The 27,229-nt window shown below is 36.3% G+C and overlaps 4 protein-coding genes across 4 annotated transcripts; all 4 read right to left on the bottom strand.

Annotated features, from left to right (window-relative positions):
• Positions 1 to 4,841: 4,841 nt before the first annotated feature.
• Positions 4,842 to 5,592, bottom strand: LOC109157244 (60S ribosomal protein L27-3-like). The gene has a single exon (XM_019305154.1). It carries the CDS (start codon positions 5,546 to 5,548, stop codon positions 5,141 to 5,143), a length of 408 nt encoding a protein of 135 aa, XP_019160699.1. The 5' UTR covers positions 5,549 to 5,592; the 3' UTR covers positions 4,842 to 5,140.
• Positions 5,593 to 12,051: 6,459 nt separating this feature from the next.
• On the bottom strand, positions 12,052 to 16,205 carry LOC109157307. Its single transcript, XM_019305207.1, has 9 exons — positions 16,142 to 16,205; positions 14,648 to 14,785; positions 14,161 to 14,310; positions 13,987 to 14,058; positions 13,816 to 13,884; positions 13,289 to 13,730; positions 12,825 to 13,209; positions 12,284 to 12,701; positions 12,052 to 12,197 (listed from the first exon to the last, which is right to left on the bottom strand). The coding sequence occupies exons 1-9, from the start codon at positions 16,203 to 16,205 to the stop codon at positions 12,052 to 12,054; spliced, it is 1,884 nt and encodes a 627-aa protein (XP_019160752.1).
• A 2,253-nt stretch (positions 16,206 to 18,458) lies between these two features.
• On the bottom strand, positions 18,459 to 21,475 carry LOC109157306. Its single transcript, XM_019305206.1, has 9 exons — positions 21,323 to 21,475; positions 20,965 to 21,235; positions 20,772 to 20,868; positions 20,514 to 20,638; positions 20,356 to 20,440; positions 19,452 to 19,548; positions 19,044 to 19,328; positions 18,728 to 18,961; positions 18,459 to 18,638 (listed from the first exon to the last, which is right to left on the bottom strand). Exons 1-9 carry the CDS (start codon positions 21,473 to 21,475, stop codon positions 18,459 to 18,461), a joined length of 1,527 nt encoding a protein of 508 aa, XP_019160751.1.
• Positions 21,476 to 25,122: 3,647 nt separating this feature from the next.
• LOC109157236 (cysteine-rich and transmembrane domain-containing protein A-like) lies at positions 25,123 to 26,718 on the bottom strand. Its single transcript, XM_019305136.1, has 3 exons — positions 26,464 to 26,718; positions 26,197 to 26,365; positions 25,123 to 25,411 (listed from the first exon to the last, which is right to left on the bottom strand). Exons 1-3 carry the CDS (start codon positions 26,480 to 26,482, stop codon positions 25,366 to 25,368), a joined length of 234 nt encoding a protein of 77 aa, XP_019160681.1. The 5' UTR covers positions 26,483 to 26,718; the 3' UTR covers positions 25,123 to 25,365.
• Positions 26,719 to 27,229: the final 511 nt, after the last annotated feature.

Genomic DNA, 27,229 nt, shown 5'->3' with positions numbered 1-27,229 from the left:
TCGCGATTGTGAAGGCAATCGGTCGGTGCAGAGAGAGAGAGAGAGAGAGAGAGAGAGAGAGAGAGAGAGAGAGAGAGAGAGAGAGAGAGAGAGAGAGAGAGAGAGAAAGAGAGAGAGAGAGGATTGTGTTGCTTGGAATGTTGGGGGCGGTTGGACGGCTAGGGTTTTAGGTAGAAAGGAGAAGAAAAAAATAAAACAAAGCAAAAAGCAAGAAGGAAAATGAAAAGAAAGTAAAAAGGAAATAAAAATAGAGAGAGAAGATCTTTTTTATCTTGCAAAGTGGAGAAAATTCCAGAGAATTCCGGTTGGCCAAGGAAGGTAGAAGTGCAAAAGTGAGAATGAACAAGGGGGCTATTTATAGGAAAATAGTGGGCTGGGAAGTTGAAGAGTCGGCCTGATTGCGTGGAAGGCCTAGATTGTGAGACGTGTCATCCCATTGTGTATACACCATCCAATCAAAATTTTCAACAAGCCAATGGATTGACCGAGAGGAGTACGGTTGGTCGGCCTGGGGGAAGTTTGTTCGCGACAAGCCGATCGAGAAAAGTTAGAAGGAAAATATTTTCACATCTCGAACCCGACGATTCTTGCGGATTCAAGAAGTGGGAGACTCGTGATGGTAAATACGCATAAAGCACTAATACGTATAGTCGGTCCGTCAAAAGAACTACCTGGTCGGTCTGTCGTAACCATAAACCCGACGGAACTAAATCACTTCTGATCAACTGTACCGCTCATATCGATAGGCCTCGTGAAAGATGAAGATGTTCTTGGATCACCCTTGGAATCGCCCCGACAGAGCTCCACCTTGTAAACCGGTCGACTTACGGTGCAATGCACTCCGCAAGCGGGAAAACTTAGCTTACACGACAAGTAATGGAAACCAACTTGCACCTGCAGAGAGGCGACTGGCGACTTGCAGGAATGACGACTTTGTCACCTCGGACACTCAACCTACACATAGCTACAACTAACACATGTGATTCACTCGTAACCAATCACTACTTGTAATACATGTAACCTTTATCACTCTGTAACGTCACCATTCACTAACACATGCAAGAGTTTCTAAAGAATTGAGCTTAGTCAATTCTCCTTTAAAGTGACTCCACTTCTCTCTCAAAGTGATTCTTTTCCGAGTATCCTGCATACTCACACATGTCAACCGACATTCGAATCATTAAAGCATCAACGTGCTATCCTCGTGCAAGAGTCACTGTTCTAGCGAGGAGTGGTAAGGAGTCCGAGACCCCCACAGTGACACACTTCATTCCATAATTTAGTTGTCCCATTGAACCTAGGTGCCAGCTAGGTTGAGTATCCACTATAGAACTCTTATTCTAAAGTCTTTAGTCACATTCCTTGTTTCAACTTCTCTAACAACTATTTGCTTACCCTCTAGTTAACGACCGCTACATTATCTTTTGACCTTACATAGTCAATAGAGAATTAGAGATAACACCCGTTGTGAGAAATTGTGTTAATGGTATTATGTCAATGACTTATAAGTCTAGACTTACCATGTACATGTAACTTTGTACTTAACCAATTTTGACTTGACTATCGTAATGCACACAAATTGGAGTTACAGGTTTTTCCAAATGGGAATATCCTCGAGGTAATGGCTTAGAAATTTAGCCTCTTCGTGAAACTTGTCTAGGGCTATCAACTTAGGTTCCATCATGGATCTAGCTATCACAGATTGTTTCGAGAATTTCCACAAAACGACTACATTGGCTTACGTGTACACGTAGCCACTTATGGACTTAGCGTCCTTAAAGTTTGATATCCGATTAACATTGCAATACTCCTTAAAGTACAACTGGATATCTCACGTAGTGTAGTCCAAAGTCATGAGTATACCATAAGTATCTCATAACTCTCATTGTTGCCTTCTAATGCGTATCACAGAGGTTACTCGTATGCCTACTGAGTTTGTTAACCGTAAAGGCAATATATAGCCTAGTACAACTCATTAGATACAATTAAACTACCAATAATCTGAGTGTATTATACTTGAGAAATACAATCTCCGTGATTTTGGGATAGATGTACATTAGTATCTAATGGTGTCCAAGACACTTAATTATCATCCTTGTTAAATTTCCAAGGACTAACTCAATATAATGAGTTCGACTTAACACGGGACCATCTGATCTTCTCACGATTTTAATTCCGATGATTAAATCCACCAAACCCATGTTTTTCATGTCAAATCTCGAATTTAACATGTTCTTGGTAGATTTAATCATTTAATCGCTACTACCCATGTTGAGTTTACCGTGTATAAACAAATAGTGATACAACCGTTCATCGTATGTCTTACGTGGACACACTTGTCACTTTTGTTTATACTAAACCCCTTGATCATCATTGCATGATCAAACTTCACGTGTCATTGCTAAGGCGATTGTTTCAAACATACAATGATTTCATCAATTTACACACTTTTTTTTCCATAGTGCGGAACCACAAAACCCTCAGGTTGTTCCAAGAAAGAGATTTTACACATCCATTTGATGAACTTTCAAGTCTCATAGTGCGGCTATGGCAAGTATCATTCTAGTCGATTTTATTCTCATCACAAGAGAATACATATTGAAGTAACTGTGGCACTCGCGTTGCATGTAATCTTCAATTACAAGCTCCACTTGTACACAAAAGCTGTAAAAACCCTTAAAAAAATCATAAATGGAGTTGCTCTTATGTAAGTTTATTTTACAAGAATATAAATTATGTAAGACCATTTCACGTGAAATGTTAATTTAAATGTAATAATTTTCTATAAATCTATTAAAAAGTATTATATTTTAACTAAAAATATTATACATATTACTTGAGACAATCTCACATAAGATTTATTCATTTTACAAGTGTCTTGTCAAGTAGATCATCCATTGGTTTGTCTTTTTTTTTTTTTTTTCTTTTTTTAAATGAAAGTGGATCTATTTCTATAAGTAAATTAGAATTGTATAAATGTAAAATGAATAGGGATGATTGTAAATATGATGGTATAACAATTTGACCAACTTTTAAATTTTAGAGGGTATTGCATAAATATGGATAAACTAACCATCATATCCTTCGGCCTTTGTGTTTTTACACAAGTGAGATATTGTTATTAGTTTTATATTCAACAGATCTAAGAGCAACCACAATAATTGTAATTTTCTCTTGGACTTTTTGCATCCTTAGTTGGAAGATAGAGAAAAGGAGAAAAAAAAAAGAATTCATTGCTATAGATTCTCTAGGCATGGCATTTCAATTAAAAACTGAATGATGCGTTTATTAATAATATATATATATATATATATATATATATATATATATATATATATATATTGAAAATAAAGAGCTAATTCATTAATCATAAGTTGAAACAGTTACAATAAAGATCAATAATAGAATGATAAAACATTCTTTACAGTCAGACATAGAAACAACTTTCCTAGCAATGCTAAAAGAAACTTAAATCGCAAATTGTGTTACAAGATTGAAGCTCAATTCATTGGAGGAACCTGAAGCTTCTTTGATGTTGGTAATGATCTGGCTATCCAAGACTGACTCTGTTTGATAAACAGAGTCAGTTTAAAAATAAAAATAATAAAATAGAAAAGGAAGAACATCTGTACCTGTCATTTGACTTTTCAAATTAGGAAATAGAGACCATTTCTCTATTTTTCGAAAAATTGGATAACTATTAAAACCAATTCTCTAATTTGAAAAAAAAAAAATGGTTAGTTGATGGCAGAAAACCTTTTCCATGGACCATACGTGCTATAATGTCTTTTATTTTTTAATACATAGGTTCCTTAGCTTATGCCAAACTAATATTAGCCTCTGGTTCCCCACCCCAAGAGTCACTTGAGGATGTAAATCCTAGTGGCATGAGCAGCCTTTCAGCCCGTCCCCCGCCTTTTATTTTCTTTCAAACCCAATGTAAGCACCTTACCAAAAGTACAACTTGAGAATGCAGCAGAGTATAGCTACTCAGGATATTTCACCTATTTCACATTTTCACACACACATTTGGTATGTCTAAAACTGAACAATGGCTGCTCTGATAGAGAAGAAATAAGCATGGCAATAGTCATAGACTATTATCAGTGCTACTGAGAAAGTGTTATCACCATTCTCTAAAATGTTTTTAAAACAACATATTTCAGCAACTCACTTTCTGAAAAATGAACCAAACACACCAAGAAAATTTTCTGGAATCAACCAGACACTTGAAAGGAGACTCATTTTCCAAAAGTCATTTTCCTAGTTTCCAAACACACCCTTAATCATAATTCTCAATCCTTTCTTATGAAGAGAATCTACCTGGAACAACTTCTCCAGTTAATGTACAAATTGGCTACAAGTACTAGGTTTCATAAAAAGTGAGATAAATCTGCTTTCTGGAGCAATTCGAATTATATCATCAGGTTATAATTTCAAAAGCTATAGCTAAAGATTGTGAGGTTAACCAAACTTTAGCTGACAAACAATTACATGAACATAAGCACATATGATAGCTATCAATACAAACCCCATGCTTTCCATCTTGTGTTTTCCCTATTTCCTAATTCAAAAAGTTCTATCACAAATAGATCACATTCCTCCATCGAACTACACTCAAGAGCCAACTTACGTATCAAATTAGGTAATATTTCCTTGACCGGAAACCAAATTTCAATAGGTTGGCAAACATAAATTTTATATATATATATATATATATATATATATATATATATATATATATATATATAGTTTAAAATGTTAAAACTACAGCAAGATGCCAAGAAAGGAAATTTCAAGGATTATTCTAAAATCATTTGCCAACTACACCAACATAGCTCTACATGAATAAGGTTATTTAAGTTGCATTTTCAAAAGCACTGACAAATGAATCCAAAACAACAGTTCCAATAACAAGAACAATTGTGAAAATGGAATGAAGAAAGCCGTGAAACAGAGCTATAATGAATAAACCTTCAATTCCATCACAATGGCATTTAGAGATGATGATCAAACGAAGAGCAAAACAAAGCTACGAAATACTACCAATTAAGTTCATAGCTTATAATTGAAATTCAACAATCTATTAAAAATATATGATTGAAAGAATTTGGAGAACGCAGTAAACACCGAATCTAACTCAAAACCTGAGTTTGGAAAAAAACCAGCGGTTCTTCCCAGTCTTAAACCGCTCCTCAAACCGGGCTTTGGCCTCTTTGGCGGCGAAGACCTTCTTGTCGTGGGACTGGAGGCAGTCCTGCGTGACGGCGTCCTTGAGGTCGACGTCGAGCGTGTAGCGAGTGGGCATGATGTGGTTGTAGTTGACGAGCTTGACGAAGGTCCTGACGCGGGACTTCTTCGCCTGTTTCTTGGTGGAGTCTTTACGAATCACCTTCTTCGGGTACTTGGTGATCCCGGCAACGAGGCAGTGGCCGTAGGGACGGTCGCGAGTGCCGTCGTCGAAGCACCTCACGATCACCGCCTTTCTGCCGGCGTATCGCCCTTGCAGGAAGATCACGGCTTTGTTTGGCTTCAGAAACTTGACCATCTTCTCTCTCTGCCAAACTCAAAATGAAACCCTAGGTAAGGTAACGCAAATTATACCGTGCAAAGTAGCCATTGTGAGCTCTGGCCTAAAACAACGTCGTTTTGGACTTTTTCCTGTGCACATTGCTATGTGCGCCCTAGTGCACGGTATAACGATTGGACAAAGTATACGTATATAGTGGGCCGCACTCCTGTGCGAATAACTGCCCAGGAACAAAATGCTAATAGATCAGGGCCATTAATCATCTAAAATCAACGGCTTTGCTATTGCTTAGGACGCAGTGGCAAAATTGTAACTACACAACAAAATATCATCAAACCAAACACGCGAAGGGCATTATCGACAAACTTTACGTTCAAAAAGGTAGAAATCGTCTTCTTCCTCCCAAAACCCTCCCGCGACGACAACAAAGATAGCGAAAAAAAACTCTTAAAAACAACACAATCCTTTGCTACAAAGACTAAAACTTCTTCGATTTCACTCCAGCAAGTAATATTACACTTCTGTGAGAAAATATGCTCTCGACACCTGTTATGCTAGACACCGGCCAGACGGAATCGGAAGTTCAAGAACCACTTGAACGGACATCGAAGAAGACGAAACGGTCTGAATCTCGACTGGAGGATAGCGGGGGGATGATGGATCATGACACGGTCCAGAATCCTATCAAGAACACGGAGTCAAATCGCCCTCTGGAGGTCAATCTGGGCAACCGTCCGGCCTATAGCCAAATCTTGAAGAATCAGCCCTGGGCAAAGGCAGCCGAGAAGGAAGTTGATGACCAAGAAGTCTCCGATGACAAAGACGACGACATGCAGGAGGATGTTCTATGTCCAAGAATCCCAGTCACAAAGGAAGAAAAAAGAAGGCTAAGAGCCCCATGGCGGTGCTCCCTTATCATTCGAGTGTTGGGACGAACGGTTGGCTATAATTACCTCCGCCGGCGGCTTGAGACGCTACGGAGATCGGAGGCAAGCATGGACCTGATCGACTTGGAATACGACTATTACGTAGCCAGGTTTGAATCCGAATGGGATTATGACTTTGCAAGATTTGAGGGACCATGGATGATATTGGACCACTACGTAATTGTGCAGCAATGGGTGCCGAATTTTAATCCGGCGTCGAACAAAACAGAGAAAATTTTGGCATGGGTAAGGCTCCCAACTCTCCCAATGGAGTACTTTGATGATGACTTCCTTTGGAAAATAGGCAAGAGTGTTGGTGAACCAGTAAAGATCGACAATACAACTTCCCTATCAACAAGGGGAAAATTTGCCCGAATCTGCGTCGAAGTCGACATCACAAAACCCTTAAGATCGAAATTCACTATAGCCATGGAGAAGTACCGATTGAATATGAAGGCCTCCACTTAGTCTGCTTCAAGTGTGGTGTGTATGGACACAAGAGAGAGCAATGTGGACTAGGAGGAAAAGAGCAGAAGACAACTGATAAAGAGGCGGATGATGTCGCAATACCCAATCTGGAAAAAGGTGATCAACTGTTTGAACCACCATTAATGGAGAAACCACAAGCGAAGAAGGTAGCCCTAGCGGATGACTATGGTTCATGGATGTTAGTCACGTGGAAGGAAAGAAGACAACCACGAAGAAATCCTAATCGAGGTGGACAGCCCCATGGCCAATCACCACCCAAGAACAAGTCTGGAGGGGCTTCAAAGATTTACGAGAATCAGCTTTTCAACACACGCTTTGCACCTCTTGATGGGTTAGGCGAGGATCCCAGGGGTGAAACACCGGCCGACCAAGCTGTTGAGTATACTGAAGACCAATCAGCCAGACCTAGACCCATTGTCACCTCAAGGATGTCATCCAAAGGCACTATGGAAAGACCAGGTTCTAATCCCATATCACCAAACCAAGACAGGGTAAGGCAGCCAAGATCACAACATCTGCGGGGTGGCAATTCCGGTTCAATCAACACTCCTAGGAGAGCGGCTGCTGAGGTCGACCATGTGGTGGTTAGAGGCTATAATGGAGGGAAATCAATTACTAGAACCACTATGCAGCACCGCGGTAAAGGGATCCTTATTGGATCCCCTATCGATCCAGGTGACCGTCGCCCAGGGAACCCTCTTGAAGATGGGGCTGCCTATTTTGATTGTGCTATGGATGATGTTGAGGGTGTCCAAAGCCAATTTGGCTTTGATGGTGATCCCCAGGAGCTCCTTTGAGCTCCCTCCTTTCCCATTATTTTATTATGAATATAATCGTATGGAATTGTCAAGGGGCAGCATCACGAAAGTTTTTCCGTACACTGATGAATTTCCTCTCTGTGTATAAGCCTATTATTCTTTGTTTACTGGAGCCAAAAGTATCTGGGGTCCAGGCCGACAACATTTGCTCTCGAATTGGTTTTGATGATTGGCTTAGGGTAGAATCCTTTGGGTTCTCGGGTGGCATTTGGGTGTTCTGGAGAGACTCTGTCTCAATTGACATCCTCACCACCCATCCCCAGTTTATCAATGTAAGAGTTGACAAAGTCGGCTCACAACCATGGTTTTTGTCTTTAGTTTATGGTAGTCCTCACGTGTCCCTTCGAAGGGAGCTCTTTTCAGAACTCTCTCGTTGCGAGCTGAGTTCATGCGGTAGCTGGCTCTCGGCTGGCGACTATAACTCCGTTACTTGTAGCAATGAAACCTCTAATTCTGGCAGCTTCTCTTTAGCTAGATGTGCAGGGTTCACGGAATGGATCAATAAATAAGGACTGTTAGATCTTGGTTATTCTGGATCAAAATTTACATGGGTGAGGGGACAAATTCACACTACCTTTAAGGGGGCAAGGCTCGATAGAGCACTATGCAACATGGATTGGAGGTTTCAATTCCCGGATGCAGATGTTATTCACCTGCCAAGAATATCATCGGATCATAGTCCATTACTAATCAGATTGGAGCCTCCTAAATCAAGTTTTACGATTAAACAGTTCAAATACAATGCGGCTTGGGCAACACATCCTGAGTTTCTAAAGTTTATTCAGCAAAACTGGGAAGCTGGGGAGAACTTGGAAACCAGTAAGACCAACATGGCAGATAAGCTATCAGACTGGAACAAGTCAGTCTTTGGCAACATTTTCATTAGGAAAAAAAAAGGTCTTAGCCCGAATTGATGGGGTCCAAAGAAGACTGACTAGCCACACTAACCAAAACCTGCTTAGATTGGACAAGAAACTACGCAAAGAACTGGAGGATATCCTCTATCAAGAGGAGTTGCTGTGGTTCCAGAGATCAGGGAGAATTGGATAGTTTCGGGTGATCGAAACACAAGGTTCTACCATATCGCTACGACAGTCAAAAATGGGAAGTTCTAGAATTAGCAGTTTAAAGGATAACGAAGGTAATTGGATTATGGATGAAGATCTAATTCTTAACCATGTTTGCAGGTATTTTGAAGATTTATTTTCAGATGATAATGTAGCCGTCCAAGGAGTATTTCCAGGAAAGTTCCCGATCCTCCACCAAGCAATTTGGTGCCGACTTAATGCACCTGTCTCTCCGGAGGAGGTAAAAGAGGCTCTATTTGACATGTCCCCGAGCAAAGCACCAGGGCCAGACGACTTCCATGCGGGGTTTTTTCAAAAAGCGTGGAGCACAGTAGGGAAAGACATTTTCAAATTTGCAACGTCATTTTTCATCAATGGAGTGATGCCAGAAGGATGTAATGACACCATCCTGGTCCTAATACCCAAAGTCCCGTCCCCAGACTCGGTGAAACAGTTGAGGCCGATTGGGCTCTGTAATATTGTTTACAAGATTCTAACAAAGATCATGACCACAAGACTAAAGTCAACTATGCGAAAATTGGTTGGAAGTCACCAAACGAGCTTCATACCGGGAAGGCAGTGTTCAGACAACATCCTAGCTTACCAAGAAGTACTCAACTCGATGAAAACCAAAAGAGGCACAACCGGTTGGATGATTCTCAAGATCGACCTTGAGAAAGCTTATGATAGGCTGTCTTGGAACTTTGTAAAATCCACTCTAGAACTAATCGGATTTAACCGAGATTGGATTAGGAACATTCTGTCATGCATATCAACCTCCCGATTAGCAGTTCAGTGTAATGGAAAGAGATCCCACTGGTTCAGACCAACCCGAGGCATCCGTCAAGGCGATCCCATCTCGCCCCTCCTTTTCGTCCTATATATTGAGCGGCTGAGCCATCTGATCAATGAGAAGGTAACCTCAAAGAGCTGGAAAGGCATAAAGATAACAAGGAATGGACCGGAAGTGACACACTTGTTCTTTGCGGATGACATGCTCCTTTTTGCGAAAGCTACATTACAACAGGCGGTGCTAATCAAACGGGTGTTAGACTTCTTCTGCACTCACTCTGGTCAGAAGGTAAACTTTCAAAAGTCCCAAGTCTTCTTTTCAAAGAACACGCAGTTTATTGAGCAATTAGCCATCTCGGAGGTTCTTGGTATTCCTAGAACTGACAACCTGGGAAACTATCTGGGAATTCTATCCTTCCATGTCAGATTGAAAAATGAAACGTTTTCTAGCCTGCTAAATAAAGTTTAGGGCAGATTATCGGGATGGAAGGCCAAATCTCTTTCTCTAGCAGGTAGAAGGGTATTAGCCCAGGCTGTCCTAATAGCCATCCCCTCTTATACAATGCAAACGACCTACCTCCCTACTGGGGTTATCACACAGCTGCAAAGAATGGTTCGCAATTTCATTTGGGGCTCGACCGAGGAGCATAGACGTTCTAGGCTTGGGACACGGTGACTCTTGAGAATGAGTTGGGTGGCATGGGTATTAGGAGGCTGGGGGCGCTGAACAAAGCGTTCTTAACCAAACTCGGGTGGAGGTTACATGCATAGGAGGACAACCTATGGATAAACTTAATGAACGCAAAATACACCAAATTCAACAATGACCCCCATACCTGGCAGAACAAGCCCGGAAGCTCAAATGCTTGGAAAGGAATCGTGAATGCCAGTAATATTCTTCTGCAAGGAGTCCGAAAACAGGTGAAAAATGGAAAGAATACGCGTTTTTTGGCTCGACTCATGGATTGGTCATCGACCATTGGTTCACTTTCTCCCAGCTCCTATTCCCCTGCCGGAGCTCTACGCCAATGTCGCAAACTACTGGGATTCCGAGGCTGGATGATCCTTTCTCTTGTTCCACATAGTCGTATGCTAATCCTCCTGTATAAACCTGTTCGATATAATATGTAATGCGGTACAGCTTGCAGCAGGCATTTCAGGATAGTCCTTCAAACTCTTTCCATGAATAGATAATAGTTTTTCAATCTCCACTAAAGCAAAGTTCATCTTGTGCGAATCGGTCAACACAAAATCTGCATAAGGTTATATAGAATTTAATATTTAACATCCCTACATTTAAGTTAACTTTATATGGTGATGTAAATATAACGAAAAGTAGTGGTGGAATGTATGAGTACCTCTATTGTGCAATTGTTTCCGGATATGGAATTGTGCATCATCTGACAAATGTGGCCACACAGCATACCAAACACTTTCCGGTTTACCCATGCAACTGCTCATTAGCAATGTAACAAATAGTCTCCTCAGTTGATCTGCTGACGCCCAATGACTGGCTTCTTCAATTGCATCAACATATTCGTTATCATCATCAACTAAACCTCTTGCATAACACGCGTCTCGAAATGAGTCATAGATGACACCATTTACAGTCCTGATATCTTCAAAACTTGTAGGCCCATGTATTTTATTCAAGAGACACCTCAAATAAAATATTTCGCCAGTAGCTGGGGGAACATAAAATATCCGACCAATTGAGAAACCTTTTTTCCTTGGTTGCCATTTTCGGATATCTTTCTTCCAAACGAATTTTGTGGGCATTTCAACATAAGTTAGCTCTCTTGCATTTAGGAAAGTTTTATTCGCTTCAAACCATTCTAAGAACATGCTTTGTGCTATTGTTGGTCTATTTACAATGTTCTCGACAGGATCGTCATCTGAAAATATCACGCTCTGTTGATTTGGAAGGTGAAAGCTTAACCTTTCAACTGAAGGCGCCCTAAGCTGTATATCAAAACCAAACAAACGCCAAACTGCTTCACATGGTGATATGTACCTACAATCGTAGTACATATTGATCTCATCTATTGCTTTCCCCTTTTCTTCATCACTGGTTGTGTTGTAGAATTCTGCAGTTACTCTGTCATGACCCTGTTAACGTACTTGAACAGGTACTTGATTGAGCGTGACTGGTTGCACCACTCCACATTTATGTGAGCCTTATACTTAAGCAATAAATGTCTATTGTGTGGTACAACATACCTGTTGTCCAATGCGATCCCGTTCTTTGTAACTATATTGCCGTTGTCTCTCCTTCTATATGCCGAGTATCCATCAGCATCAAATGTAGAACTCTCAACAAATCTCTTAGGAAAATGTTTCGAGCATCGTGCATTTACCATACAGGGAGAATTTGTCCTTGCTTTTCCACATGGCCCATGCATCATAAATTCCTCCACCGCTTTGTAATATTACACATCTGTCTTTTCATCTGGTATCTCTGCAGAAATTATCTTATCTAGCGTAACAACATCACTAACGTCTTGATTCTTTCCCAAAAAAAGCAACATATGAGCATGAGGGAGACCCCGCTTTTGGAACTCAATTGTATATATAACTGTAACAGAAACCCCAAAAAAATCAATGTATGGTAATTATTCTTAATTGTAAACACAAGAATGTGAACTGAAACTAAAATATTACCTCCAGCAACAGAGCCAAAAAGTTTATTCTTTCGACAATCAGCAATCAAAGAATCCAACTTCATCTTGAACAAACGGCAGATTATGTCAGGTCGATCTTCGGCTTTCAACCTGCGATCTTTTAGAAAACGTTGTACCTCAGGCCACTTTGGGTTGCATGTAAATGTTATAAATAAATCTGGATAACCAATCCATCTACATATTGCCATGGCATCTTTGTAGTTTTGTATCATGTACCGAGCACCACCTATGAAACTTGAGGGTAGTATTATTCTTCGACCTTGTGCTGCAGGGTTTACTTCACCCCTGGTTAAAGCATCAGTCAATCCACTGTATGATTCACATCTTAAGATTTTTTGATGTGTCCTGATATAAATGAGTCTTCCAGACTCCACTATCGTGTATGCATCTACCACAAACTGTTGTAACAGGCGCTTTGCAAATAGCAATGTGGTAATAGAACCTCTTGTCTGTAACCGATAGCAGAAATACTCCCTAGGACTAATCCTCTGTTAACCACCAGCTGAACGAATGCTATGTACGTTAGAGAATGCAATGTCTTCCCGATATCCATCTTCACCATATAGAAACAACAGGGGGTATTGTAGTGGGAGGTATGAAGGATTTAATTCACTAATTCTTTGCAATTGCCCACCTTTAGCTTGAACAACAATATCACGATCACCAATACTGGTATCCAGATCTCCAACTATTAAAGCTGCTACTTCGGACACTTGAGGCAGGTTGTATGTCCTTGCATCTCTAGTGCACTTCCCCAATAACTTTATTTTGACTTCAGCGCATGGGTTACTATCAAGCTCAGATCTAGCCATCCGAAAAGACTGAACCAAAACATTATTTTGGTCCAACTCCTTCTGAATGACATTCACTATTTCTACGTGAATGTCATCTTGATCAACTCTACCCCTACAATCACGCATCAATGAATTGCTAAGCTGATAGATAAAACATCACATTTTAATAGGAAAAAAAGTTCTATGCTTACCTCACAGCCTTTATACGGTTGTTCTTTTCATTTGCCGTATCGTATATGTACAACTGAGCAAAATGTGGTTCTTTTCCGTCTTCTGGTAGGAGGCCGCCCATTAAGTGATAGTTTTGACCACTTAACCTGAACACCGTTGGTGCTCCACCCTTGTTCAAGCTCTTGTCTATCTTTCCGCCCATTGATGTGAAGCAAAACATGGCGTTGTATGTTCTAATGTCTTGGAGGAATTTTTTTGATAATTCATCATTGCCGAAAAATAGCTCAAATATACCTTTAGGTGGCAACGCATTCTCCTGTAACTTAATCTTGCCATTGTTGCAGCACAATGGAAACATCGTTGGACCTTTAGAGGAATAGTTTTTCTTCCTTTCCTCGAACCAAAACAACGCCCCACAATGGACACAACTATTGCTTGCATCACCGAAATCATAATACTCTTCTGCAAACAAATTGTTGTTTAAATATTCTTCCATAAAAAGTGTACATGCATCGCTATGTTTAAATATGTATACGAACAAAAATACCATTTGCATGAACAGAGGATGTTCCGGTATCGAAGTTATGCGTTTCATCGGCAATTGTTATGTTTAAATCTGTATACGAACCAAAAAAATATAATTAACTAATAGAATGTGCAAGTGTTAAATTTGACTATGGTAGCGTTCGTTACGAAAAGATACAGGTCGTAAGAGTACCTGGTATGCACGGGTTTGGCATTGGGATGCGTAAAGAGATAGATTCCTCATCGTCAATCGGAATGTTTAAATCTGAATATATAAACATTACTATAAATGAATATGAACTGGATGAAAGCGTTCAATTTGAGTTTAGTATAATTCGTTACAAACATATTTGGTTAGTAATTTTACCTGGTATGGCGTTATTGCGAATTTGTAGACGTAAAGGGACAGACTCCTCTTCAAAGGCTGATAGCAAATCTCTTTGAATTACATGTCCTTCTTCAATTGTCGAACCATGTATTGTTTTACCAATATGAACTTGACGTGGTGATCTACAACCTAAATTTAATACAATAATCAAATTAACAAATATACATATCTTTTAAATGTTTTAAGATTATATAACATATTAGTCTACGACGTTACCAGTTAAGCAAGACTCAGGTATGGTTGATATTGTGTTTTGTTTCACTTCAAGAAAAATTCCTTGCCGGTTGGAAGAAATTACGTGTGTTTGGGAAGAACCTACTGTAATCATATATAATTCATAAACGTAAAGATGCCTTATAAGATTAATACAAGTAAATAATTTGACAATAATATTCGATCCATAATATAATAAACAGGATATGTACATTCACAATCAATGTATATCACTCAATTGTAAATGATTTACCATTTGTGATGTTACTCAATGGTGTGATATTTTCAGTCAAACACCCTGCAATTGAAGGTCGTGTTCGACGCAATGTTGTAGGTTGCTCTATATTATGCGAATCATTATTTGTTGCTGAGGAAGTCAAGCAAGTATTTTCTGTGAAATAGAATAACAAATTATAAAAATAAAAATTATGACATTATATAAATTCATATCACATAACCTAAAAAAATTGAAATTGAACCACATAAACTTGTAAATGATATAAATAACGTTAAAATTAAAAGACAAAATATTTGTTGTTCCATCAACTTACTGTATAATATGTACTATTCAGAAGATTAAAATAACATAAGTAGCAAACTTATGAATTAAGTACACATAACATAATAAATTAAAAAAATTCGAAAGTTTACCAATTAATTACACATCACATAATTAATTTCAATTTTTGTCTACACAATTTTATAATTGAAAAGGCAGAAATTATAAGGCATAAATTATATTAAAATTTATGCAACGGATCATCCTGGACAATTTTGTGTGGACAATGAGTAACATTATCATAAAAATCAAAATCTCGTATTTTAAAATTTATTCAGATTTTGGTACACATAACGCCCTTACAATTTTAACCCGGTACAACATATTCATGTAATTAGTGTCAGTAAGACACACATTAAAAGGCAAATTACATGGTGGTCCATGGACCAAAAAATGTTGTGTACCTTGGACTACAATTGACCGTGAACCACGAATAAAACCATAATTAAATATTATATATCATAAATATCTATTTTATAAATTAAATACACATAACATAACTTATTTTAATATTTTAGAACATAGATTTGTAATTTTTATAAAACAGCCTAACCTTATGAAATAAATTACTGAACATTACAATATAAATAAATAAATAAATAAATATATATATATATATATATATATATATATATATATATATATATATTATTTTTCTTCGGTCCAATTGAGAAGAGATAAGAGATGAGGAGAAGCGTTGACAGCCTTCTCCTCTCTTTGTCCGAACAGATCTCATAGCTCAAAATCTCTTCAACAATTTCACGGTCTCTCTCTCAATCCTCTACCTACATCATCCTACTATGACTCTTTTGCCTTCATCTCTTCACGGCCACAGAATTTGTACATTTATTATCAAATCGCGTCTAGGTCGCGATACTCGCCTATGCCTATATCGTCTGAATGATTCATATTAGCTGTGGTTATAAGTTGATTTCGTTTTACTGTTAATCTATAGAACTGTGACTATTTCGTATATATAATGTTAGAATTTCATTTTGTAAAACATGTAATTGTAGTATTAAACATACAACTTGGTTAACTGGTTCAATTTTTTTGTCATATAAACTGAGAGGACAATACTTTGGAGCAATGAGAGGCAATCTATAGCAGATACAAAATAGCTAAGCAGACTGTTGAATTCATTTTAGCGGGATTTGCAACTCTGAAAAAGATAAGTTTCAAAAATACCTTTGTTTTCTTCCTGTGATTTCCTTTTGATGCCTAGAATAGTTGACTTGGTAATCTGCCTCATTAGCTTGTCTATTTTTTTTTGCTGAAACAGAAGTTTTGAATATAATGTGTTGTATGAGCTATGAAATTGTCTGACTGCTTTGCTGAAGTAATTTAACTGTTTGATTTCTTGATATCCGCACTGGAAATGAAGGGTTTTTTATCCTATGTAATGATAGTAAAAATTACTTGTTATATTTAATATCCAAATCATTGTTTTTTTTCAATAACAATGAGTAACTGTTAGTTTCACACACCTTCTATGTTGTATTAATTACTTCTTTTAATTTGCTACCAAAAAAAATTTGTTTGCAGTTATTAACAGAAGCTATAATGTCTGTGTTCCATTTTTTTTATATAGGCAAATAAATGATGACTTAGAGGCATTTGAGAGCAGATAATAACCCAAAAGCGAGCATGTAGACGACGAAGAATGAAGGTCGTTCATCTCACAGATTAGGTTCACATTATATACTTGATTTGGTGTATTTTCAATAGTTGTTATGCCCATGATGGTATATATTTTGTAATTTTGGTCATTGCACACATTAAAGCAATAGTAAGACAAACTTTGATTGAATTTTACCCTTGTATTTGTTTTACATTATACAAACTGAAAATTAGTCTTTTTCAAATATACTCTAGTCAGTAAATTTGTATAATTTTCTGCCTTTAATTGAGGGGAATTACAGCATTTGTTTTTTTTTTTATTCACTTTATAAACGTAAGTACACAGTATATATTAGGCTTCATTTTGATTATTTGGTCGACCACTTGAACTTTCAATGTTGCATAACTTGTTACATTCTCATTCTTTAAGAAAGACTTATGAAGTAACACTGAATATTAGTACTTTAGACAGATATATTTCCAAATACTTCAGTAGTTGCAATGATGAGTTTTAATACTTATATAAAACTATGGACTTTATACTTGCACAGGAAATCCAACGGGGAAATATTTGCAGTGGAGAGGCAGCTTTTGTGAGGGTTAGCAGATCTAGAAAGGAACGGGAAAGTATTTGTAGTGGAGGGAATGCTTTTGTGATGTTTAGCAAATCTGGAAAGTAACGGGAAAGTATCTATGTGGAGAGAATGCTTCAGTGTTTAGCAGGTCATTAAGGTACGCTTACTAACTATATAAAAATAAATTCTAAGTGGTATAGCTGTAACTGTAGTCCTATATGTCTTACATACAATTAAATGTATTGCTTGCATGCTTAAGTAGAAATACTTATACTATTCTCAGGAAATGTGGTCTTTTTTTTTTTTTTTTTTTGCTTAAATGTTTGTATTACTTTCATTTTACCAAATCTTATAAGTTAATACTTTACTAAATTCAGAAGCATATGTATTCTAGTATGCTTATTTTCCTCAAATTTCTTGCTTGACTGTAATACGCCTATGTGCCAAAAAAGCATGTAATCTGTGTTAGTTAATTGCATATTTGCATTCTTTACTAACTTTTTTTGTCCAGAAAATTGGCATATGATGAAAGAAAAATCTAATGCCCATAGTTTACTGAAATAAAAATGTTCAGTAAAATTTGTTGTGGCACGTGATTAAAGTTTAATCTGATGCCCACACTTGTGTAATACAAAAAGCATGGGATGTGTGTTACTTAATTGCCTATTTGCACTTATACTAATGTTTTTTTTTTATTAGAAACTTGGCATGTGATTAAAAAGCATGCATTTTTACAGAATAGTATAAGTATACTACTTAACCTAGTACACTTTACAAAACAAAATACAGATCAGTGATATACAAAACTTGTCCCAGATCCCTTCTTTCTAATGACTTGTGAGTGGATCATTCTTGTTTGTAACACACCTGAAAAGAAAAAGTATGAAAATAGGGAGTTTAGGTGATTGAAAACTCTAACTATGTAAATTGGCAAACTTCAACACTGTTGGTAGGTTCATGTTACAAATACCTAGCAGTAGTTAGATTTTAAGGCCTTACATTTTGTTCCTATGCTTGTCAACTTGGTTTTCCCTTCTACACCATTTCTGGAAAATCACCTGAAATCGAAGTGAAGAAAATAGCAAGACATTTTCTAATACGATATGTCAATTTGAGATGTAATATTATCATAACACAGTTATATCAAATAAAACAAAGCATTTCAACCTTAGCAAACAAAAAAAATAAAGCCGTTGAATTAGTAGGACAACAAATTAAAAATCCATCAGGCAGAGGTCACAAAAACATTGTATCAAATTGTCTACATCCGAAAAACAGTAACAATTATTTTTTCCACAGTAGAAGTTCATTCAAGCTGTCTTCTCCTTCTTGATGTTGGGGGCTGTTGTTCTCTTGCGACTTTTGGATGAGGAAAACTCATCCAAGAGTGACCTTTTGGTAGCTAAGGAGTTGACCATAGTGTCATCAGGTTCATGTTGAGAGGGCTGCATAGAGGCAAGACTATTAACCTCTACTTCTATAGATGCTTCCTGTATATAAAACAATGGATTAGTAAGTTTTAGTAGTAGGTAATAAAAAAATGAAAAACATAGATCTAGGTTAAGTAAGAAATTCTTACTTCAGAATTCGCTGCACTGTTTGTTTCCTCCTCAAGCATCTTTGAGATTAAATCTTGCTCTTGATGCTCGACAAACCTGTCACTATAAGTCTGGACCAAATGTTCGTCCCTTAACAGCCTCAACACATTGAAAGGAGAATTTTTACCCCGCCTTAGAGCCAATTTTAAACCTACTTTAAACAACATCTTCATTCCCACAATAGCATCCAACTCGGGGGGTACTTCAACACCAGTCTGCCATTGGGATTGAGTTAGTACATTACAGTAGATCATCTACAACTAAAACATAGGTTCATGTAAGTACTAATAAATCTACCTCCTTGTATTTCTGATACAATAGGCATGCAGGAATTCCAACCAGCTCAGCAACTTCTCTGTCCCAAAGCAATAGTGGAGCATCTCCACTCTTGTCTAAAGCAATGATGACCACCTTATACCTGACCGTACCCATAGTATATGGCTTATGACACTTAGTGCACACAAGTGATCCTCCATCTTCTTTTAATTTCTTATTACAGCCAGCTGACATGCATGACACATAGTACCACCCATCATCAAGATCTAAACCCAAGATTTCAGCAGCAACATAGTATTCCCCATCCTACAGTGGTAAAAAAATTAATTATAGAACACACATAGGAACTCAGATCTTAAATAAACAGTCAATAAAGTAGTTTCTGTTTCTTACCACTCATGTCTTCTTAAGGTCGTCGCAGGTAGTCACAATGAGTCCACCACTTTTAAAGTCACTAATGCCAGAATCCTGTGAGTGCAGAGTCCCCGTACTCAAACTTTTCATGGGAGTTTTTTCAGATTTCATACTTCATAAACATTTTAAACAAAAACAGTGATTAGCAACATCATGCATTATATTGACTGGCAGATATTTGGCATGTGAACAAATATTATAAAAGTATGCCAATAGTTGAACAAATGAAACAAAGTGGCCTGATTGTAATATGCATATTTGCCAAAAAAAAAACATGTAATTGGTGTTTGATAATTGCCTATTTGCATTTTATACTAACTTTTTTTTCCAGAAATTTGGCATGTGATGAAAATAAATACCCATGCCCATCATTTACTGAAATAAAAATACTCAGTAAAATTTTTGTGGCATGTGATTAAACTTTATTCTGATGCCCAGACTTTTGTATGAAATTTAAATCTGCCTATTTCTCAACATATGATGCGAATACATGAATGATTGATTCTAATCTGCCTATTTCTCAAAACAGTAAGTAATGTGTGTTAGTTAATTGCCTATTTGCATTTTATAATATCTTTTTTTGGGTCCAGAATATTGGCATATGACTAAAAACAAATCTCAGGCCCATACTTAACTGAAATAAGGTTCACTTGCTTTATTATTGTGGAATGTGATTAAAGTTAAATCTCAGGCCTATTTGCCAATATGCCTAACTGTCTATTTGCCTTTTATACTAACTTTTTTTCCAGAAAATAGGCATGTGATGAAATTATAATCTGATGCCTTTCATACTAAGTTTTTAAATCTGACTTAGTGCTTATTACTTCCAGCAATTAAATCTGATGCCTTTTATATAAAATGTGATGCAATACTTAACTTACTTACAGATAACATTATAGAATTACATTAGTGTACTTACTTCGACTTGAAGTCTAGAAATTCCTCAAAATCTTCATTAAACCATAGCTTGGTAGCATCATATGAGCTGGTGATTCTAACCTCACCTGGAAAAAAAAAACATTAGTTGACTGGAATGAGTAATTTGCTGCTAGAATGGGAAGGAGGATAAAAACTCACCACCGACCAACTTAGCACGACAGCACTGAATCACAACAATGAGTGGTTCTATTGAATCACAATTGTAATACGGCAGGAGTGATGCAACATGTTCATTCCATAGAGTACATGACAGTGTGTTCTCACTGCAATGATAGTAGTAGAAACCAAAACCAATTTATGTCAGTATAATAAAGTCAATACTGATAGGAAAAAACAGAAAAAAATAAGTCTGAGTAGATGTTAATAGGAAAAAAACAGGAATAAATTAGTACTTACAGATTATCCTCAATCTGAAAGTCAATCAGTTTGGTTGCCTTTCCACCTATAATCTTATCCACAGGATTATAGATCTCAATTACTCGACCAATAACATCTGGCAAATGAAAATTTTTCATTAAGTTGTTAGCAGTTCAGCTTAACATAGGATATTAAAAAAAAAAAAAAAGAGAGAGAAATGAAGAGATAGTACCAATAAGTTCCTCGTCGTTCACATCTGCAGTGTCTTTTAAAGAACTGAAACTCTTTAATCGAAACATTTTAAAAGGAAATCCTAAAGAGTTTATCTCCTTCACTTCTGTCTTGTAGTTCAATTTGATCATATATGGATGCTGTGTAATCTTGTACACATAATAATTTGTCGCAGCAATGAAATTTTTTATTTCGTACAGTTTTCCTTCCTTGAATATCTCTCTATATTTCACCACATCTTTTTTTAGAATGCTAGCATGAATATAGCTTCCCTGAAAAACAAAAACACAGATTAGTGATATATGAAGGGACAAAAATAGAAATCAGTTAGATGAAGGAACAAAAATAGATAGCATTACCTCTTCATCATGCATTGGTACTTCCATACTCTTACTGCTGTTACCCTCTCCCCGTTTCTCTGGCACTTCGAATACTCTGACTGCTCTAACACGAACTGCCCTGAGTTGGTGTTGAGGTTTAATGTCCTTCACAAGTATGAACATTGATGGCATTCTGTTAAACTTCCTGATATTAGAATCGGGCTGTAAGCAATCAGTTTTTCGAGTGGCAAGAATACTTTACACCAATAAGAGGATTATTTATAGACCTTGAAGCGTTGCATTATTCAAATGAATGATCAGCCGCTTGTGTATGGGAAAGACACAACTTTTCAAAATGTGTTAATTGCAGAATGCAACTCTGCGTCTTCTTTGTGTGTCTGTGTCTATATATATATATATATATATATATATATATATATATATATATATATATATATATATATATATATATATATATATATATATATATATATATATATATATATATATATATATATATATATATATATATATATATATATATATATTATTTTTATTATGTTACCATTTGTTTATTCAACCATTGGTTATCTGAGCATGATAATGATGTTGTTTAAAGTACCAAGTATTCTACATTAAATGGTTTTCTTGAGACGAAAGGACTTTAGTGTTCAAGCAATTATATTCACTTCAGAATACGAAGAGTTGTCATAAAGAAAACGGCTAAAACGAAAAGACAATAGGCACGCGTACAAATTCAAAGAACCGGATATTATATCATGTACATTTTTGCAAAACGACGTAGTTTAACTTGGGCGGGAAACAATGATTGCATAAAAATGCACAACGGCGTTTTGTCCAATGGGCGGGAAAAAATGATTGGAAAATTTTTCTTGCTTTATTATAGAGTTAGATTAGATTAGATTACTTTTTTTGGTATTAACTTTGTATCAATTAAACATATTCTTTTAATGATAGCAAAGATAAACTTTATAAAATAAGAAAAGTGAATGGTACAATTTTAGGAGGAAAAGAATCTAGTGAAAAATTAAAAATGAAAAAATAAAGTTAATCTGTCAAAAATCTCACAATAAATCACTCTTGCAAAATCGAAAATTAATAAAAGACAACTAAAAATCTTAATTATAAAATGAAGTGGCTGAAAGTTAATATAAGACAACCTTAAAATATAGTAATGCATAAAGAATGGAATTGATATTATTCAATCAAATTTAATTTGGTCTAAAAGAGAATAAAATTTTATTTCTTTTCCACAATCATTTTGTATCCATATATTGAAGGAAAAAAAATGGTATGAGATGGAACAATGAATCATATATCTAAACTGTTAATCCAAACTGCACTCCAGATTACCAAATAGAGTGTATGACTTTTTGGGATGATGCCCATCCAAACTGTTGAAATGCGATGTCCATAACCGTTGATTGGGCAAACCACCCATACTTCATAATTCATCAAAGTATCCATTTCATATGATATTAAGAATCGCCAAATAAACTATAGTATGAGTCTTCCTTGCATGCAACCAATATCACAAAAATTCAATGTTCTAAAATAAGTGTATAAATGCATTATATAGATAATCTGCATTGCGTTATATATCATTAATTTAATTACTTGCTAGTCAGTTATTGCGAAATCTTGATGTACACTTATATTTTGATATTCAATAAGTATAACTATATTAGGGAGAAATTCACCTGGAGTCATGAAATAAGCACTCGAGTGTTTGTTGGTTGTTCGCAGAGCGTTGATATTTCATAGACAAATAACAGCGTAACACCGCATCAATCGGAGCCTTATAGAGCTTTTTCTCGTCCTGGGGATAGGTCGGAGGCAGAGACGAAAACAAACTCCATTATTAAACAATATGGAGAAATAACAAAAATAACAGAGAAGAATAGAAAATATTCAATGATATAATTGTTCTTTGCTTTGAAAATATTTATAGTGCAATTTTAATAGTCAAATAATGTAATTTTATTCAAAATTATGAATTACAGAATTTTTTCGAACATTATGACGGCTCAATTTTGGATCCTTATTATTATTATTAAGTTAATTCTAGATCCTTATTATTTGAATTCCGTTTTCTTTTTTATTTTTCCTTGTTACTGCTAACATGATTAGTATTAATCAGTGAACTTATTAATCTAAATTACAGATCATTTTTTATTTCCCTTTTTTTATTGCTGACTTTTTTTACTGATTATTATTAGTAATAATTAGTGAATTCCATTGCTTTTTCATTTTTCTTTTTCTATTGTTTGGGTGGGAATGCACGAAAGGAAAATTTTGTTTTTAATAATAGTATGGATTGCAATATAAGCCTCTCATTTTGCCATAAAAGACTCATGTTAATTCTAATGTCCACTTAAAAAAAATCAAGAAAAATATATCAAAGAATAATTCTTTCATTCTAGCAACCTTCATAAAATTAAAGAAAGGCTAGTTGAACCTAGCAAGACTGCTTACTCTAAAGGATGGTATTAGAGAATATTTTGAAGAATATTTTCACGCTCATATATTTAGTAACTATCTTTTATTTAGGTAATATTCCTTTTGTATTTAGCTGGTAATATTTTCTTGTTATATATTATCTTTGAGTTTCCTTCTTTCTAGGATGTTAATTTGTATATACTGGTTTGGCAATGAAAACAAACCTTCTTACTTTCTTTTCTTATGTTCTACACTGTGTTTTTATTTCTCATGCATGGCATCAGAACCAAGCACAGAGAATGCAGAGGGTGACATAAAGAAAACAGAACCATTAAAAATGGTTGTCTCTCTTTACGAGTTGAACTCGAATGATAACATAGTGAATGTTATCACGCAAGTTCGACTGCGAGGTGACGAAAATTATGATGAATGGTCACAGGCAATGAAAACCTCCCTATGAGCTCGCTGCAAATGAAGGTGTTGGTCTATTCAAGAAATTTTATGAGTGTTAAAAATGTTTAAAGCAATACCCAAGCAAGACCAGTGAAAAGGAGAAAAGGTTGAAATGAACTTATCCATATTCAAGAAACTTGTGCGGCGAAAGAAGTTCAGATCCAAATTCAAGAAGCCAAGCTCTTAGTTGGAGATTGAAGAAATCATATCTTGTATCTCTACTAGAGACGGAGTAAACTTATTGAGGAGTTGAAAAACCTGTGGAGTTCAAGGCTTTAATATATTGAATCTCCAACCCCAAGGGCCATCATATGGCGGAGTAAACTCATTGAGGAGTTGAAAAACCTCCACCCTGGCCCGACAAAACATCTGGGAAGACGTAAATCATGGTAACTCAGCGAACACAGAAGCTAAACTTTTGCTTACTGTGCACAAAGAATTCCCTCACTTTGAGAGGTTGCTCTCACACTGCCAGTAGTGAAACTCGATCCTAGGTCATTGTTTCTAAACTTCACCCGTGTGACCAACTGAGTTGTCCATACAGACAACTTTTACATTATTGCTTTACTTATTGCATATCATTTACACAAACATTAAACTTTGAAGAACAAATTATGTGCAAAACTAATTAACAAGGATTATTTTTGCTGCGTAAAACTCTCGAATCATTGAAGTTACAAAGAAGTAACTCTTCAAGGCTTCTTCAAATCCAATCGTTATTTTAAAACAAAATTCGTACAAGTTTATTCACCCCTCCGGACTTGTAACCCCTACCCACCGCCCCCACCGGACCAACAACTTTCATCTAATTAATTGTAGTGATGAGATTGATCAACTTAATCATAGCTAATTGTATGAATGAATATGAAACTGTACCACACTTAGTATGATTTATTAAACAAAGTTCAATACAAACAAATCATTTGGAAAAAAAAAAAAATTTCTTTTAATAACACATGCAGTACACAATAATATTGATAGAATATAAATCTAATCAGGAAGCCTTATTCATCTCTGATATGTAATGTGCAAAAAGCAATCGGAGAAGACAGTATTGCCAACCATATTATAAGCAACACAGTTCAACTTACATATATAGGACCAAGAAAATATATATATATATAGGAGAATACAAGCAACTTTGCTGGTAGAGTATTAGTTTTCTTTGCTCAAACACAAGCATCCAGGAGGCAGCAACAACACAAGGCAGCACAACTGCATCAATCACATCTATTAAATAAACTTTCAAACATAAAACATATGTCAAAATAACACTTTTAGTTGTATTGAGCAATACCAATTAGGTCCCTCGGCTATGGACATTTACTTAATTAGACTTCTTGTCTAAAATTTTACACTATAAAATTCTCTAAACACTAAAAGTCTAAATTGTTAATTATGTAATTAGGTCCTCTGTTAGACTGCTACCGTTCCCGTTTGTGGACCATCAAACCTAGCTAGGTGCAAAATTGTGTTTTCTATCTCTTCAAGACTTGAATTGAATTAGTTAACTTAAAGGCAAAAAGAAGTCAAAATTCCCAAATACATGGTCAAAATACTTCATAAACCCTTCTTTCCTCTATGCAATCCCTAATACAAATGAACGATCAATCTTTGCAGTGGCAAAAATTATGGGTTCCTGGAGAAAGGAGGTTGATTCGAGTCATAGAAGAGGAAGAAAAGATAAGTTTGCCACTGAATTTGGCGGTCCACATACAAGAATGGTAATAAAGGACCTAATTAAGTAATGTTTTAATATTTAGGGGAGCCAAGGTCCTTGTGATCCAATGACACCAATTACTCTTATGGGAGATTATGGTGTCGAGTCTCAATGGAGGCTCTTTGTGCTTCAATAGTTATGAACTTAAGTAAAACAATCGAAGTACCCACGTTGCAATTAACTGTAATTGTATTCAGCGATAGTAAAATAATGTTGGGTGAAATTTTTAGATTATCTAGTAAATTGGTGATAAAATAAGCTTAGAATTTGAGAAACTCACCAGCCCCTCCAAAAGCCATCACCCCTTGACCGAGTACGACCCGGAGTAGAAACATCACCACTAACTCGGCCACCATCACTCACCGGATAACCCGGAGGTGGCGGCGGTGGCTGCAACAACGGCGGAATCATTGGCGGCGACATCTCCGGCCTCGGCAAAGGACACGTGGCTGCAAAATAACATACGTCCACTGTCAAACTAACAACACAATCAATTCTCCTAAAACAAAAACAACCCTCAATAATCAATAAACAAAGACGATGAAACCTTGGTTGCAATTGCTCATGGCGGCAAGGGAAACAAAGATCGGAGAAGTTGATCAAGAGATGGAATATAGAATTGATCTGAGAGAGAGGGAGAGATATCCGGGACAGATTTTAATGCCGGGAATAGATTCTTATCTTAAGGTGGCAAAATGATATATGCAAAGGAGATTGAAGTGTTTGGTTTGTGGAGTGGTTAATAACGAAATATAGCTCTAATAAGGAATGTAAATATGTGACAGAAATAAATGGAGTGGTTGATATACATACTATGTGCATGCGAATATTATATACACGTAACTAGTTTGGTTGGCGTGCATGACCGTGCATTCTCATCCTTTAAGAGATTTCGAGAATTCGAACTCCGTCTTATATAAAAAAATTAATCTAGTCAGCATTTTGCTCCTTAATAGAGCCGGTCTGATGTGAATAAAGATTAATCTAAATATAGTATGAATTTGTTTAGGACAACTCATAATTTGACAAAAAGAATATTATATACACGTACGTTTATAAGCTAAGGTCTAAGGAAGGAATAAAGGGGGAGGAGTGGGCTGTAAATTAAAGGTTACATATAGTAAGGGAGAATAAAGCTAAAAGAAATAGATGCGTATATATGGATGGTAATGGTGGATTACCAGATCGGATAGGAAGCACATGGAATAAACTAGTCTCTTTACGGGGGCGGTTGTTCGGTATGATGTTTATCGCAACAATATTTTTTGACTTTTAAAATGAATTGAATCTTATTTTCATATCATTAAATTTGT

The sequence above is a fragment of the Ipomoea nil genome, unplaced genomic scaffold (assembly GCF_001879475.1).
Source record: "Ipomoea nil cultivar Tokyo-kokei standard unplaced genomic scaffold, Asagao_1.1 scaffold2779, whole genome shotgun sequence".
NCBI lineage: Eukaryota > Viridiplantae > Streptophyta > Magnoliopsida > Solanales > Convolvulaceae > Ipomoea > Ipomoea nil.
The sequence above is the reverse complement of the archived record's forward strand: the minus strand, read 5'-3'. Positions and strand labels throughout refer to the sequence as shown.